General features: G+C 40.4%; 1 protein-coding gene across 3 annotated transcripts in view; it reads right to left on the bottom strand.

The window, feature by feature from the left end:
- The window catches only part of bcas3 (BCAS3 microtubule associated cell migration factor), a 975,956-nt gene that overhangs the window by 612,945 nt on the left and 344,129 nt on the right, over nucleotides 1-18,882 (bottom strand). For all 3 annotated transcript variants that reach the window (XM_072243678.1, XM_072243680.1, XM_072243679.1), the window contains exon 15: nucleotides 5,633-5,897. In XM_072243678.1, coding sequence (XP_072099779.1) covers nucleotides 5,633-5,897 — 265 coding nt within the window. The remainder of the gene's footprint in view (nucleotides 1-5,632; nucleotides 5,898-18,882) is intronic.

Below are 18,882 nucleotides of genomic sequence, written 5' to 3'. Positions count from 1 at the left end.
CTGTAGAAACCCTTTGGATTTATTTTCACCTTACTTGCCAAAGCAAACTCATATCTTCTTTTAGCTTTTCTAATCTCTTTCTTAAGATTCTTTTTACACTCTTTATATTCCTCGAGCACCTCATTTAATCTATGCTTCCTATATTTATTGTACATCTCTCTCTTTTTCCGAACCAAGTTTCCAATATCCCTTGAAAAACACGGCTCTCTCAAACTTTTAACCTTTCCTTTCAACCTAGCAGGAACATAAAGATTCTGTACCCTCAACATTTCACCTTTAAATGACCTCCATTTCGCTATTACATCCTTCCCATAAAACAAATTGTCCCAATCCACTCCTTCTAAATCCTTTCTCATCTCCTCAAAGTTAGCCTTTCTCCAATCAACCCTGGGTCCAGTCCTATCCTTCTCCATAATTATGTTGAAACTAAACTTATAACTAAACTAACACTTATAACTTAAGCGTTGAAATTCTACATGGTTGGGACATGGGTTAATCCAGCAACATGGTGGGGGTGGGGGAGGTAGTCGGAATGCAATCCAGCGAATATAAATTTTAGATCCTCATTTTCAGATCACTATGTAATGCATCCTAGGGTGGATTTGGACAGTGCTGGAGTTCCAGCATATTTTATTAAGGTCAAATCACAGGAACTTTAAATTGGGGTATTTCTTTTCCTCTGACAACAGCAGGGAACTCTTGTTGCATAAGGTGCTTTCATCATAGATTCAAAGTACATTTATTATCAAAGTGTGTATGCAGCATACAACCCTGAGATTTGTCCTCGCACAGGCAGTCACGAAACAAAAACACACCATGGAAGCCGTTCAATGATATCATCAGCACGTCCTTTGACAACACAGTATATTTAGCTCCCTTAACAGAAATAAACCACATTGCTTTCCCTTTGTAGAAAACATCAATAAACATTACACTCACATGCAATTATTACAGGTAAAGTCTGTTGACTGGTTTCCCTATCTAACTTGACCAATTTAACACTCACTTCCAAGTTATTTCTGTACTGAGGAATTTACAGCCTTTTGACATACGACCAATATTTGATTGTGGATTGCTGTTTGGAATATGTTCATCATTATACATTACTTCATTGTCTTCAGGTATGGTCAACAGATCTTTCTGGATGTTTTGGGCAATTTTCCAATAACAACAAAGTACTCTTCAGATTACTGATTTGGATTATTTCATCAATGTAGTTCTTGGATTTGCTTACAGGTCTGATGTCTTGAACTATTTCAAGGTCAAAATTTCTTAATTTTTCCTCTAAATGGAGCCCCCTACTTCATCAGTAATGAACAATCTGCTGGAGGAACTCAACGGATTGAGTAGCATCTGTGGGAGGAAAGGAATTGTTGCTGTTTTGGGTCAAAACCCTGCATCCATACTCTGCCGCCTGCAGACTCTTCTGTACCTCCCAGCAACCCCCACACCACACCCACATTTCCCACAAGGAAGATTGTACTTAACACAACGGTGAGTGGTAAATGTGGATTCAAAATTCAAAATGCAAAGTAAATTTATTATTAAAGTGCGTATATGTCACCACATTATATCCTGAAATTCACTTTCTTGCAGGCATTCACAGTACAGCAAAGAAATACAATGGAATCAATAAAGAACTACACACACACACAAAGACTGACAAATGGCCAATGTGGAAAATAAGACAAACTGTAAATAATAGAAAAAAATTAAATAGCTAATTAATTAATACTTGGAATATAGGCTGTAGAGTCCTTGAAAGTGAGTCCATAGATTGTGGAATCAGTTCAATGTGGAGGTGACTAAAACTTATCCTCACAGATTCAGGAAACTGACGGTTAAAGGGTAATAACTGTTCCTGAACCTGGTGGTGTGGGATCTAAGGCCTATTGGAAGGGGATCAACTTACCATGAGTCAGTTTTAATGTGAGTTAGAATAGCTCTGGTTGGATATGAGTCCTACTTTAAAGTCAGTCATATTGGACATTTCTGTGCAAATACCCAAAAGAAAACAAATAATGATAATAATAAACTAATAGTGAGAAAGTGAGTCTGTTAGGTTGTGTTCAGTGATCAGTTCAGATTTGAGGTGAGTGAAGTTATCCACACTGGTTCAGGAGCCCGATGTTTGAAGGGTATCAACTGTTCCTAAACCTGGTGGAGTGGGACCTAAGGCTCTTGTACCTCCTACCCGATGGCAGCAGCGAGAAGAAAGCATGGCATGGATGGTAGAGGTCCTTGATGATGGAGACTGCTTTCTTATGGCAGCATGCCTTGTCGATGTGCCCAATGGTGGGAAGGGATTCATCTACAGATCTATTGGATCTAGTGTTCATATTCACAGTTCTGGAGCGCCAGTCATGTAACTCATCTACAAATCATTTCCTGAGAACGTAATGACTACCTGGTATGCCCATGTTCAAAATCCTTTATCACATGATAATTCAAACCTGGAATTATAGGATACGTATGAAACTTTAACTGGGTGCTTGCCAAGGCTGGTCATCCCACGTGCAAAAACAAACCTGGGTTATACCGCATCTTCTAAGCTGCTCAACTAACATCACTGGTTATTATTGGAAAATCTCCAGGAACAGTTATTACAAAACTCTGCCCTTTGGTCTGAGCATCTGATTTCCCTTTTACACAAGAAAAGTGTGAAAGTATTGCTCCTTGCAATCACATTAGTGTCAAATGTGCAGGATGGTAGAATCAGAATATGGTTTAATATCACTGACATATATTGTGAAATTTGTTGTAAAAGGTGGTAGCATGACAGCGTACTGTCAGAGAAGAAGACAGCAGCACTCAAGATGTTACGTGTAGGTCACCCTGCAGTAGGTGCCACAATGATGTGAGAGCTCCTCTTGTAAAACAGAGGCAGCAGAAACTGCCTCTTGTGGAGCACTCTGAAAGTCCAAGCCCTAAAGTCATTCCTTGTAGCAAAAATCATATGCTTCAGCTTTACTCATTCCTGATCATTTCTTGTTGTAAACTATGAAACATGACCAAAACACCTATAAACTATCTACATACCTTGTATTAACCATATATAACCATATAACAATTACAGTACGGAAACAGGCCATCTCAGTCTTTCTACCAAACTCTTACTCTCACCTAGTCCCACCGACCCGCACTCAGCCCATAACCCTCCATTCCTTTCCTGCCCATATAGCTGTCCAATTTAACTTTAAACGATAACATTGAACCTGCCTCAACCACTTCTGCTGGAAGCTCTTGTAAACACTTTTAACCACTTTTTGTAATGCTATTTACATTGTAAATACATGCTGGTATTTATGCACATTTTATTCCATATCCATGCTTTAACCTCTTTTTTTAAATAATTCTTTATTCTTGATAATTGTTGAATGATGCTGTTTTTGGTGCATATCACAACAACACATCATTGCAAATTTCTGATACGTATAAATGTATGTGTCAGGATATTTTTCAGGAGCACGGCATATGCAGGGCTCTTAACACTGTCAATGATTCCTCTCATCTGTACAACAATCTGTTTGACTCCCTAACCATCATTCAAATGTACCACAGCATTACGACAAGGAAGGACTGTTAGGATGGGAAACAGCTTCTTCCCCCAGACTGTCAGACCATTGAACTCCCTGACACCACCCAGGTCTCATCACATATGAAGCGCCAGTAGCGTTATACTGTTTACTTTTTAACATGTGTCGTATATGCACCTTACTATTTATTAATTTATTTGTGGTAATTTTACTTTATGTGTTGTGTTCCTTGGTCCAGCAGAACATTGTTTCATTTGGCCATATACATGAATGCAGTTAAATGACAACAAACTTGAACTTGAAGTGTATATGACGAGTAAAGTTGATCCTTGATGTAAGTGATTCATTGCTGGGGTGAGATGAAGAGAGGGAGAAGGCAACTAATGGCCTCCGCCACCGCTCTCGGCAGCTCCACCAACCCAGGGCATATTCAAAACCCGGACTCCAGCACAATCAATGCAGGCTCCAACGACCATGCACACCTTCAAAGCGATTGCGCAACCTCCAACTGCGACTCCAGCCTTGAACTCCAGGCTAGGTCTTCACTTGCTGCTATTGTGACTACTGTCTCCCCTTCCCCCACCACCACTCTGCAACCCCGTCTCCCTCAGATCCCACCATCAGCTCCTGGGCCCTCAGAGGCTCCATCTTCCGCTCACCCCAACCCTCCCCTCTCCACTGACACTACATGCCTCCCTCCCCCCTCTGATCCCAGCTCTCATCCGTGCTGGGCCTTTACCATCCCCTCCGACCTTCAACTCTCTGAGGAAGAGTGCTCTATCCTCAGCAAGAGCCTTACCTTTGTCCCCCTTCACCCACACCTCCATGATGCTGAACTCTTCTTCCGCCTGCTCCGTCTTCAAGCCTACATTTTCGGCAAGGACTCTCCCACCCCCACTGATGACCCCTTCTCCTGTCTTCAACCCTCCTCTTCTTCATGGACACCCCGCTCTGGTCTTCTGCCTGCTCTGAAACTCTTTATTGCAAACTGCCAACGGGACATCAACTGTCTCGAGTTCACCGCACCTTGTTCCAATTAGCTCCATCCCTCCCCCTCCTGTCTTCTCCTATCATTTTGGATCTGCCTCTCCCCCTCCCACTTTCAAATCTCTTACTATCTCTTCTTTCAGTTAGTCCTGACGAAGAGTCTCTGCCTGAAACGTCGACTGTACTTCTTCCAATAGATGCTGCCTGGCCTGCTGCGTTCCACCAGCATCTTGTGTGTGTTGCTTGAATTTCCAGCATCTGCAGATTTCCTCGTGTTTGAATTAATGGGACTACTGGTCTATTTCTGCCCTTTAATTACTAAATAGATTAGGAAAGGCAATGAAAAACAATTGCAGTAACCAATAATTATGAGCAAAAATATCACCTGGTAAACCTTTAGAAGGGTGTTAAAAACTCAATTGAATGAGAAGCAATGCACCAGAATCTACTAAATATTAATTATGCAAATAGCCTCCCTTTAGGTAGGTTCTCAAGATTCCTGATTATACAAATTCAACACATGTACCATGAGAAGGATTTTACCTAAAGTCATAAATTTGCAATCTGAATAAATTTCAAATAAATGATAAGTGAACTTGTCAGAAGAAAAAAATGCTTCTAGCACCAAAAATAACATACTGCAAAATAATGTTTCAGTAGCATTCTTACAGCTTGTCTGGTCTCAAATTAATACCAGTCGCAGAACTTTACAGAAGAGAAACAGGCCCATCTTACCCATGCTGAACTATTAATCTGCCTAGCCTCAACAACCTGCATTGAACCATATCGCTCCATACTCCTCACATCCATGAACCAATCCAAACTTCTATTAAATGTTAAAATCAAACCCACATCGACATCATGTCTATTCCACAACATCTTACTGCACAGAAAAAAAATTACAGGACACAAAAAGATGTGATCTGGTAAGCTACAACTGGGAGAGAAGACAAAGATATTTCTCCCCAAAATAATTGTCACTGGAAGTGGCTGGTAATTGTGAACTGATAATGAATTCCAATAGACGACCTGGAAATAATGTCATTTGTTAAAAAAGAGTTACTACAGATGTACTATCTCAATTTACGATAAAAGTAACTATTACTCACTGTGAAGAGGTGAAGAAGAAGGACTGTTTGAAAGACCAGGCACTGGGCTGCAGCGCCCACCCTGTTTGGATGATAGCTCCTGTTCAATATCTTCCAGCCCAGCACTCTTCTGAAACCGACTCATGCGATTCACCACGCGAGGAGACATGTGAGTTCGCACAGAGGGCTGCCCACCATATGGATTTATGGGAAATACATGTGAGGTCCCCCTCAGTGTGCTGATCACCACCCAACGGCAGTCCTGGCTGAAACAAATGTCCTGCACCTAAAACACAAAAGCAAAAAATAAAGATAAAGATTAGCTTTGTTTGTCACATGTATATCCATACATACAGTGAAATGTGTTGTTTGCATCAAATCAAATCAGTGAGGATTACCCTGGGCAATACTTCTTGCGCCAACATAGCATGCCCTCAATTCAGTAACCCTAATCAGTACATCTTTTGGAATGTGGGATGAAAGTGGACCATCCAAAAGAAAGCCATGTGGTCATTACAGCTTACGCCATAAAGCAAGGTGCTAAACGATACAGTACCATGCCACTCCTAAATAGCATGTATTATATTTTCTGCAGTATGCACTTTGTACTTTTTAACAAATCCATCATCATCATGAATGGCTGAATGGCTGTGTTATATAATTCAAAGTGAATGAATCTTTTCTTGTACTAATTAAATACTGCAAACTTCAATGTTACACAAGGTAATACAATGTTATACTGAATGCAAACAGTACAAAGAATTACCTACAAAATCCAAGTGTTAGAAAGAAGGGTATATTTTTCTGAATATTTATTTCTGATGCAGAGTTGCCCAACAAGAGTAGCTATCAAGAGATAGCAAGTGTGCTTGAAACAGTCTCTATGATCTTCCATATGTGCATGGTTATCTCCTGCATACACTGGGCTTTTGTGCACTGTGCATGTACGAATGGTCAATGTCTCCTCTCAGAAAGCACAATGATAAATAAAGAAGCAAAACGTGTTGAAATGACAGACTCCAGAAGAAGTGACACCATGGGTGGCAGATTAAATGGTAAAAGTTCTGTGTCAAAGAACTTAAAACCATTTGATGCTGAAACATCACTGGCATGCCTGTGTCTTGATGTGAGAATACTGATGACCTTAACTGTCTGATCTCATTTGCTAGAGACTTTCGAGTACTAGAGAACTAGAAACTCTGGAAACACTGTGCTTCCATGAAGGCTGATCTGATGCGCATTTACAGTTCATCATCCTGTCAACTGTGTAGGAGCTAGTCATCAGGCATTGACAATTAGTAGCTGCAGTTCTGCCTGACCATGTTCTCTCAGACACTGTCTCTGCTATATACGTTATTCTAGGGATGTTACTCACAAATCTTATCAATAGGATTGTGTGTCATTTAGGATCAAGAGATCAAAATCCTATTCTTTATGATTGTAAGTCTGATATCACAAAATCTGCTCCTTTTGCCATCCATTTCAGATTATAATATCTTAGTGTCTAAATTTTGACCCGCGCTAATTTCCTATAAAATTAAATTCAATCTGTCAATTACGTAGATATTAAGTGAATATACCTTAAATGTGTCGAAGCACTAAAGTATCTTTAAAACAAGTATTCTTTAAAGAAACTGAATTTGTTCAGTTTCAGTCTGATATAATTTTAAACAGGGATAGAAGCTCACTCAAAATTACCTTGGGATAGTGTTATGTTTCGTGACTCCCAAACATAAAACTAATTGAAAGAAAAGCACAGGAAACTAGGAAATGCATGGGAGGAGAAGATGGCGATGCGACGCAGCTCGCAGCGGCCACTCTGTTGGTGATGTCTGTATTTGTCAAGTAGGGTGCCGTGCACAATTCTGATTTGATGGAGACGGACATGAGAGCACGGAGGAACATCTGGTGAAACCTCTGAAATGCCTGTTTTACTGCTGCTGCTACTGTGTGATCCAGAATCTCCGGAGGAGAAGGCCCCGAGTCCTCGGCTTTGCCTGTTGCTCGGCGGCCGGGGCAGGGTCGAAGCGCTCGGAAGAGGATGGTGCTTGGAGAGGCTGTGTCGGAGGGGCTGGTTGGAGGCTCGAAGTTTGCAGACGGACTCAGAGTCCGCTGCAGTCGGATGCTTCCAATGGTGCTGCATCGGCAAGCTGGCGGCACTTGGAGGTTCATGGCAGGGAGAGTTCCTCCCTTCCGTCTGGGTAAGATGATGAGTCTGTCGAGACTTTGAGACTTTTTTTTACTGTGCCTATGGTCTGCTCTTTGTCAAATTATGGTATTGCTTTGCACTGTTGTAACTATATGTTATAATTATGTGGCTTCATCTTGACAGTAGAGGAGGCCGTGGATAGACATATCAGAATGGGAATGGGACGTGGAATTAAAATGTCCGGAAGGTGAGGAAGGGCCTTTCTGCCATGAGGGGGTACTTGGCATCCCTAACCCAGACCCTTCCACACCTTCAGGACATTTTAATTCCACGTCCCATTCCCATTCTGATATGTCTATCCACGGCCTCCTCTACTTTAAAGATGAAGCCACCCTCAGGTTGGAGGAACAACACCTTATATTTTGTCTGGGTAGCCTCCAACCTGATGGCATGAACATCGACTTCTCTAACTTCCGTTAATGCCCCACCTCCCCTTCGTACCCCATCCTTCATTTATTTTTTATTATGATTAATTTGTTTTCTCTCTCTCTCCTTTTTCACCCTCTGTCCCTCTCACTACACTCCTTGAACATCCTCTGGGCTTCCCCCTCCTCCTTTCTTTCTCCCTAGGCCTCCCGTCCTATGATCCTCTCATATCCCTTTTGCCAATCAACTTTCCAGCTCTTAGTTCCATCCCTCCCCCTCCTGTCTTCTCCTATCATTTCAGATCTGCCCCTCCCCCTCCCACTTTCAAATCTCTTACTATCCCTTCTTTCAGTTAGTCCTGACGAAGGGTCTCAGCCCGAAACGTTGACTGTACCTCTTCCTATAGATGCTGCCTGGCCTGCTGCGTTCACCAGCAATTTTTACGTGTGTTGCTTGAAATTCCAGCATCTGCAGATTTCCTCGTGTTTCAGTTCAGAGTATGCCAGTTTTCTCCCCATTATTTACATATACTCAGTGGCCACTCTGTTAGGTACACCTGTACACCTGCTCATTAATGCAAATATCCAATCAGAAAATCATGTGGCGACAACTCCACCAGTGCATAAAAGCATGCAGACATGGTCAAGTGGTTGTTCAGAACAAACATCAGAATGGGGGAGAAATGTGATCCAAGTGACTGGCCATGGAATGATTGTTGGTGCCAGATTAGGTGGTTTGAGCACCCTGGATCTGATCTCCTGGATTATCATGCACAACAGTCTTTAGAGTTTATAGAGAATGGTGTGAAAAACAAGAAAAAACAGCCAGTGAGTGTCAGTTCTGTGGGCAAACACACCTTGTTAATGAGAGAAGTCAAAGGAAAATGGCCAGACTGGTTCATGCTGACAGGAAGGTGACAGTAACTCACATGACCTTGCATTACAAAGTGGTGTGCGGAAGAGCATTTCTGAATGCACGACACATCAAACTTGAAGTGGACAGGCTAGAGCAGCAGCACACCATGAATATAGTACTTTCTGTACCTAATAAAAGTGGCCATGGAGTATATCTCACTCCCATGTCATCAAGAAACACGTTGTAGATGCTTGCCCTTCAGTTTGAAAGCAAGCTTTGCCATTTCTTCCAGTCTCAGCTATAAGGCCTTGGATCTTGGCCGTTAAAAACACAAGCTCATAAGAAGTTACAACTTGAGGACATGAGGGACTACAAATGCTAGAATCTGAAGCAAAAAAAAAACAACAAATTGCTGGAGAAACTCAGCAGGTCAAGTAGCATCTACAGAGGGAAAGGGATAGCTTGTCTTCTTTGGTACATTGCTTGTTTGTCCTTGTGTGTAATTTTTCATTAATTCTATTGTATTTCTTTGTTCTACTGTGAATACCTGCAAGAAAATGAATCTCAGGGTTGTATATGGTGACATATACATACTTCAGTAACAAATTTACTTTGATACTTTGATGCCTCAGGTCATGATCTTTCACCTGGACTGTTCCAATTTCCAATTTGAATTTTTCTGTGCCATATTTGGCAACATGGCAGTCTAATTACTATAGTGGATATCAAATACAGCGGAGGCAATTTTGCATGGTATCAGTTACAGTCTACTATCTACGCAAGAATTTTCGGATAACTTGACTACACTAAAACAGAAATTGCCCTTAATTCATATTGGCCATGAGTCTACAATCAATCTGAAATTAAATTTCCTGCTAGGTGGGGTTGGGGTTAGGGGGGAGAGAGAGGAGGGGGAGGAGGTACAGAGCAGAGGGGACTGAAAAGCTCAGTGTAAACAGCGAGACAGTCAGGGATCAGATTAACAGTGACATGTCGCTGCACTGAATGACTTGATCAAAGAGTCAGTCACTCAGCTATGAGCCGCAGCCAAGCACTCACTTCAGTCTGGGTTTCAATGCACTCCCTACTTAACTAAAAGACAGCTGCGATAAAAATCTTAACAAAAATTTCAGTCATGCACAGTGAACAAAAAAATCTGTATTCACTGTCATGTGCATTTAAATCTGTGCCCACAAGCTTTGCAAGAAAAAAAGTTTTAATCAGTTGCCTTGGACAGATACTTGGCTGTGTGATTGACACATCACTATGAATGCCACATTCAACAAATCAGAAGACAGGTCAGGGAAAAACCCGTACCTACACTCTTTGAGTCACAGTGACAAGTTCTAACCAGCTCCACACTAAGTGACAAGGTTCACAGTTTTCTCCTCAATATCCAGTTATTAGCCCTGTATATTAACACTTTAGTATAACCTCATTTTAGATAGAGATAGAAAGATGACATGGTGCAAGTTGCTCCCTAAGGTATTTCTGAGCCTAGTCTTGACAAAATATGAGGTGATGTTTTTGTTCCCATCTTACCAGAACATCATCTCATCTGAACAGAAGAACAAACATAACTCAAGACACTTCATGTACCCATTTATCTGAACACGACATCTTATTTAGACTCAATGCGGCAAAAAGTAATTGCAAGCAAGGTTAAATATTTGTTCCTTAAGTATATAATGGAAGAGTGACAATATAATATACACAAACTGTGGTACTTGAGTACATACAGTGATCTTCATGCTCGAACTGTAATGTTTAGGTAGATGAAGCATAATTCAATGAAATGTATACCAAATGAGGTAATCAAATAGACAAAGGAATACTTCTGTGATACTTTTGAGCTGTGGTATCCAGGTATAAAAAGGATTTCATTATAGTAGTTCATAATCAATAGTGATTCTGCAGATGCATAAAATCCAGGGTAACATACACGAAATGCTGGAGGAACTCAGCAGGTCAGGTAGTATCTATGGAAATTAATAAGCAGTTGACACTTTGGGCCAAGACCCTTCATCAGGATGGTGTGATCATGCTTGTGCAAAAAACCTGCTTTTCGGGTCCCCTTTAAATTCTTAACTACACTTTAGTATTTACTTTGTCGTAAAACACTTTAAGATGTACTAAAGTTGTGAAAGACGTCAAGGGAATGCAAACCTTTTTATAATGCTCACAAGATTGACACTGGAATTTACAAAAAAATTGCTTTTCCTCTGCACCAGAAACTGTGCAACTGGATATAGAGAATTGGAGAGATGGAAAAGTAAGTGCTTATACAACTGTTTATTGGATTATAACATAGGGATACAAGTGGAAAGGTTGTGTCTGTTCCTCTTACACAGCAATCACCTCCCAAATATTCATATCCAGTTATTAGCACTATGGCAACGGATCTCTAGGCATGTTTCGTATTCTTTCCATGCAGAGCTTCACTATTTGAATCAATTAAAACCCTCAGCTTTAAAGTTCAAAAGTTCAAAGTAAACTTATTATTAAAGTACATATACGTCACCATATACAACCCTGAAATTCATTTTCTTGCGGGCATACTCAATAAATCCAATAAAGATAATAGAATCGATGAAAGACTGCACCAGCAGGGCAGACAACCAGTGTGCAAAGGAAAACAAACTGTGCAAATACAAAAAGAAAGAAAAAAATTATAATACTAAATAAGCAATAACTATTGAGATCGTGAGCTATTATACTGAAAATATAATATCTTAAAAAACTTTGAAGCTTTTACATGATAGCCATCGGTATTTTTCATGCTGTGCTTGAATTATATCAAAGGCCTCTTTTACAAACATGATCCATCCAATATGCTTTAACAAACTCTAGCCTATTTTCTCACAATGCCATATAAACTCTGTACTATACATGGGTTTCCTCTGGGTGCTCCAGTTTCCTCTCATGTTCCAAAAACATAGCAGTTGGTAGGTTAATGGATCATATGGGTGTAATTGAGCAGTCCAGACTTGTTGGGCCAGAAGGCCAGTTACCATGCTGCACCTCTAAATAAAATAAAGGAGGAGCAAGGATCTTACAGGACTGTAGGGTTGGAGAAGGTTAAATAAGTAGGCAGGAGCAAGATTACAGAGTGATTTAAATCAAAGAAAAAATAAACTCCAGTTAGAAAACCTGAGTTTATCTCTAAAGACAAAGGGCTAGGGGACGTGCCCAATATTTGAGGTTGATTGGAATGTGTTACATTTACAGTATTTATCAGAGGCATGGTTTAAAGAGTAAACACAGGATGAAACACCCAGGTTTACTGTTGTGCAACCTCCCAGTAGCTGGTTCAATAGACACATTGGCAGAAATCTCCAAGCGGTTCACGTGACACAAGTGGGAATGCTAAGCTGCCGAATGTAAATAAGAATTGAGCAACTTGTTGATGGGTGATTGCTTTCCGACCTTTGAAGGGAATGAGAAGTCAAAGGTTAAACCCACTTGTAAAGAAGAATTAATAGACATTAAACATTCAAAGATCAGATTTGTTCAATGTTGCAGGTACAGACATAAGAGCATTTGGAGATGAGATGGCAACATCTTCCTTTTACCTTATAACAGAAACAACAATGATCGAAGGAGATTTGCATTTATGCATCACAATAAAATCTCCATTTTTTCCTGTTTAAATTATTTCATGATTTAGCCTGCATTCAGGAGGCATAGAGTTTTATTCCCACTGGGTACAAAAACACGCATTATCTCATTATTTTACATTTTAAAGGAATAAACTGTGTATGTATGTGTGTGTGTGTGTATATATATATATATACATATCTACACACACACACATACACGTTTTTTTAACAACCCTAAATGTCAATTCTCCTTTCAATGTCAAATTTCATCTGTAATTGTCAAGCTAAAACAATTTCAAAGTAATTGCTTTCTAAAACTGTATCATAATATTAAACAATTTGTCATACAAACCCCTTTCCACCAGACAACAACAGTGAATTAAATCTATTTTCCCTCAACTACCAGTGGTACCCGGACCAACTGCAGAATAGCCATCGCTATCCTCAATGAGACCTGCTGATAACAAGGCTAGATTTGTCCTGTTTTGAGTGATCAGGAACTATTGTGACTATTTGCAGCACTCTGCTACTCCTTCCACATATCTACAACTTTCCCCCACTGTCTCTGTATTTTTCCTGATATCCTGTTCCTGCATTAGTTATAGTCTTTTCCTGCTTTTCCATTTGCTCTCCTGTCATACATACATTCTCTTTCTCTTCACTCCCCACCTCTCTCTCCCCCTTTCTCTCCATCTCTCTCTCTCCTCCTGCCCTTTATATCTCCTCTCTCTCTCTCTTTTCTAACAATGGAACTACACAGAAATAGCACCCTATGACTTCAGTAACACCTAGTAACCTGTCTCTAACACATGACTGGCTGAAGGAACAAGTCTCCATGGTAGCTGAAGAGCTGAAATTTAGAAATCTGAACCATAAATGGCTTGTTCTGGAATCTAACTATTCATAGTAATTCTGAGATACCCATCACATCCTGCAAATGTTACTAGCTTAGTTTCATTATGAGACCTCATTAATGTTTTACAGAGCCTTTGAATCATTCTCAATCAGTTTTCCCCCTTATTTCAGCTAAAGACAAATGAACCTGCCTAAATCAAACAATTTCTTGTACATTAACAGCACTCTTATCTATTTCAGATTTCATAAAGTTGTACAATTTTGAACAAGTAGAATATCTAAACAACCACAGAGTGGAATTTATTGATACTTGAAAAGAACAGACAGCAGAACAACTGTGCTGTTGTTTGTAGAAAAGAAGAGTAACAAGCCTGTCTCACTATGACCAGATTAAACTGCACAAAATGCCTCTGAAATGAGTTGTGCTCCATGACTCACACTAACTCCTGCTCAACATCACCCAGGCTAGAAATTGTGCCATGCAGGCAAAGGAGCTTTAAATTAGTCATAGTCATACTTAATTGATCCCAGGGGAAATTGGTTTTTGTTACAGTTGCACCATAAATAATAAATAGTAATAGAACCATAAATAGTTAAATAGTAATATGTAAATTATGCTAGTAAATTATGAAATAAGTCCAGGACCAGCCTATCGACTCAGGCTGTCTGACCTCCAAGGGAGGAGTTGTAAAGTTTGATGGCCACAGGCAGGAATGACTTCCTATGATGCTCTGTGCTGCATCTCGGAGGAATGAGTCTCTGGCTGAATGTACTCCTGTGCCCAACCAGTACATTATATAGTGGATGGGAGACATTGACCATGATGGCATGCAACTTGGACAGCATCCTCTTTTCAGACACCACAGTGAGAGTCCAGTTCCATTCCCACAACATCACTGGCCTTCCGAATGAGTTTGTTGATTCTGTTGGTGTCTGCTATTGTTAGTGAGCAAAAAGAATAGAATAGGCCTTGCATAATTCACTATATCCAAAGACCTTCTCCTGCATGCTCTACACCTCCTGAGCAATTTTAGTGCATCTTGAACTGCACATCCTGTGGAAGGGTGGCGCTGGGATGGGTGCTGTCGAAGAGAAGCCTGAGACTTTGGAAAGGGGGAGTTCGGTGAGAGAGTTGTTATAGAAGAGCCACTGCCTGTCAAAAAGGCTTTGAAAATTATGGCCTTGACCATCAAACTAAGGTAATAGGAGAAAAGTAAGGCTGCACCTGGTTGCTGGGGATGGACTGAGGTCATGATAGGGTGTAGTGTGGGGATCCAAAATGTATCAGGCCAGGATATAGTGGAGGGAAGCCTGAAGAAATACGCTTCAAGGAGTATTACTTAACTTAAAGGTGTGTTACAAGTCCTGGTTGTGTAACCATTGTTGGCAGGCAGAACATCTCTAAAGAGTATTGCCAATGGCTGGGGTCACCTGTCTTGTAAAGACACTGCCCAGAAGGCGGCAATGGCAAACAACTCCAGTAGAAACTTTGCCAAGAACAACCATGGTCGTGAGACCAAGATCATCTACGTCACATGATGATGATGATTATGATCATGAAGAAAGAGAGACTCGTGCTAGACTCGTAAGGTCTCATTTTTGGACAATTCAGAACAGTACTAGGGCATGGGGAGAGGACAGAAATATGGTATTGAGATAAAGGATTATCTATAATCATAATGAATGTAAGAATAGGCTTGAGGGGCTGAATAGCCTACTCCTATTACTATTTTTGCATCTTTCTATGTGCCACAGAGAAGATAAAGTTTAAAGGTATTACAAATTAGCTTTATTTGTCACAAGTATATTGAAACATACAATGAAATGCATTGTTAGCATCAGATCAAATCAGTACGGCTTGTGCTGGACTGCCTGCAAGTGTTGCCATGCTTCCAGCACTAACAGAGCGTGCTCACAACTCTTTAACCCACTTTAGAATGTGGGAGGAAACTACAGCACATGGAAGAAACCCACACAGTCACAGTAAGAATGTACAAATTCTTTACAGGCAGCAGCAGGAACTGAACCCCACTCAGTAATTGCTGGCATTGTAAAGCGCTGCGCTAACTGTTATGTTACGATGCGGAAGGGGAAGGCAAAGGACAGAACACAGAGTGCAAGAAGACATGAAGTGAAATTGTTTGTAAGGGATATCAGATGATCATAGAAAAAAACATAGAACTAGTGTGGATTGACAAGGCTGGGCATATCAGAGAAAAGTAAGAAATTGAAATAAAACCAGCGATTAAATTACAGATTGTTCCTTGTGCAATTTCAGAAAGAAGAAACTTTGATTATACTGTGGTTTGATGTTCAATGGAAAGAAGCAATGACAAAATCCAGCAAGGTAGAAAAAATGTAGTCAATTATCTCAAACCTAGGTTTGGCATACATGTAATTCACCAACTCACTGTACATCTACAGTAACTACAGAATCCATTAGAGGGATGTCCTGGACAGAAGCCTCATTAATCTAATCATGGTTTGATATTAGATTATAAATATTGTAAAGAATAAAGTAAAAATAACGATCCTTTTGAACTATTAATTCAGAAATTTGAGGGTGAAAATATCCTTATATTACAAGCAACACACACAAAATGCTGGTGGAACTGCTGACGGCCGAGATGTCGACTGTTTACTCTTTCCATAGATGCTACCCGGCCTGCTGAGTTCCTCCAGCATTTTGTGTGTGTTGCTTGGATTTCCAGCATCCGCAGATTTTCTTTCGTTCGTCCTTACATTGCAGCATTGGCATATTCCTCAATGGCAGTTAATTGGCTGCAGATTATGTTCTTTTCTTTCCATTTATATATTGGTTATTTTAAGGGTGGGACAGCATAGTAACATAGAGGATAGTGCAACACTGGCTGTAAGATAGGGGGTTCAATTTCCACTATCACATGTACGGAGTTGTGACTGTGTGGGTTCCCTCCAGTTGCTCTGGTTTCCTCCTGTATTCAAAAGACATACGGTAGAGTTGGTAAGTTATAGACAAGCTATGTTAGCTCTAGAAGCATGGCGACACTTGCAGGCTATCTGGCACAATTTGATTTGATTTAATTTAATGCAAATGAAGCATTTTGCTGTATGTTTCAATGTGCATGTGACAAATAAACTAATCTTTATCTTTTCTTTATTATCTTTACAAGGGTGCATACGTATATACATAAATTAGTAAAAAATGTGTTGTCAAAATGAAGCACAAACGATGAGTCCTGTGTGATCGTAGAGCGGATTATTGACTACAGGGGGTGGAAACCGGAGGTTCATGAGCCAATCCTCATCGGTGGATTGGACGAGGAAAGGGTTAGCAGCTTTAAATTCCTCCGTGTCATCATTTCAGAAGTTCTGTCCTGGGTCCAGTATGCAAGCGCCCAGGACACACCTTCTTCTCATTACTTTCTCATTACCATTGTTTTTTATATATACACACACACAAACAGGCTCAATCAATCGGGTTCCCCAATTAACAGAAGCTTCATGGAAATAGTTAAAAGCATACAAAAAGGACAAACTACCATTTAACTGAGCAACAAATTATGAATTTAAATTAATTAGAGAACACTACTTTTCCCACTACAATACTATAAAGCTGCATATTAGTTTGTAATAGTTATTGATGGAGGAATTCTGTCATGTTCTTTTGATTGACAAAGTGAAACAAATCACGCAAGCACCTAGAGTACTTTTCTCAGCAAGTATCAAACCTGTCTGTGCCATCTTGGCAAAGATCTGAAATTTTTTAAAGTCAAAATAAAAATTGAAATGATCAAAAATCACTGCTTTTTGAATTGAGATCCATCAGGTCCAAATGGATAACATAACACAAGCACATGTATATGAAACTATTTAAAACCTGTACACTCTAAGCATTGTGTAGTGTCTTATGGCCATACAAGTATGTGTAGCTGACGCAAGTTAGGAAACTGTCCCAATTAAGCTGAACAGTGTTCCAAATAAACAAAGGGAATGTCAGCTATTTTCTCGATTAGTTTTAGTTCTTTAAATGTTATCCCATTCACTGATGACTCAATTAACTGGAATGCACCACGTGTGACTGTACATTCCTTACTGTAATTTATAGCATATTTTCTGTATTCCACTGTACTGCAGCTGCGAAAAATAAGCAAATTTTATGACATATGTCAATGATAAAGTCATATAGTCATACAGCATTAGAGAACAGAAATGGGCCCTTTGGACCATCTAGTCAAAGTCGAACTATTATTCTGCCTAGTCCCATTGACCCGCATCTGGACCATAGCCCGCCATTCCCTCCCATCCATGTACAATAGACAATAGACAATAGGTGCAGGAGTAGGCCATTCGGCCCTTTGAACCAGCACCGCCATTCACTGTGATCATGGCTGATCATCCACAATCAGTATCCAGTTCCTGCCTTATCCCCATAATCTTTGATTCCGTTATCTTTAAGAGCTCTATCCATCTCTTTTTTGAAAGCATCCAGAGACTTGGCCTCCACAGCCTTCTGGGGCAGAGCATTCCATATATCCACCACTCTCTGGGTGAAAAAGTTTTTCCTCAACTCTGTTCTAAATGGCCTACCCCTAATTCTTAAACTGTGGCCTCTGGTTCTGGACTCACCCATCAGCAGGAACATGCTTCCTGCCTCCAGCGTGTCCAATCCCTTAATAATCTTATATGTTTCAATAAGATACCCTCTCAGCCTTCTAAATTCCAGAGTATACAAGCCCAGTCGCTCCAATCTTTCGACATATGATAGTCCCGCCATCCCGGGAATTAACCTCGTGAACCTACGCTGCACTCCCTCAATAGCAAGAATGTGTTTCCTCAAATTTGGAGACCAAAACTGCACACAGTACTCCAGGTGTGGTCTCACCAGGGCCCTGTACAGCTGCAGAATGATCTCTTTGCTCTTATACTCAATTCCCCTTGTTATGTACCTATCCAAATTACTGTTAAATGCTGACATCGAACCCATATCTACCACTTCCACTGACAGCTCGTCCCACACTCTCCCACCCTCTGAGTGAAGTTCTCCCTCATGCTCCCCTTAAAGATTTCACCTTTCACCCTTAACCCATGACCTATAGTTCTCATCTCACCCAACCTCAGTTGAAAAATCCTGCTGACATCTACCCTATCTGTACCCTTCATAATCTTGTAGGCTTCACAAATCTTCCCTTGTTGTCCTACGCTCTAGGGAATAAAGTCCTATTTAACCCTTCCCTACAACTCAGGTCCTCAAATCCCGGCAACATCTTTGTAAATTTTCTTTGCACTTTCAATATTATTGATATCTTTCTTATAGGTAGGTGACCAAGATAGCACATAATACTCTAAATTAGGCCTCACCAATATCATATACAAATGTCTTATGGCAGTTATAATAACTCTGATTC

The sequence above is a fragment of the Mobula birostris genome, chromosome 25 (genome assembly GCF_030028105.1).
Source record: "Mobula birostris isolate sMobBir1 chromosome 25, sMobBir1.hap1, whole genome shotgun sequence".
Lineage (NCBI taxonomy): Eukaryota > Metazoa > Chordata > Chondrichthyes > Myliobatiformes > Myliobatidae > Mobula > Mobula birostris.
Note: the sequence above shows the minus strand (reverse complement) of the source record. Positions and strands in the feature narration are given on the sequence as shown.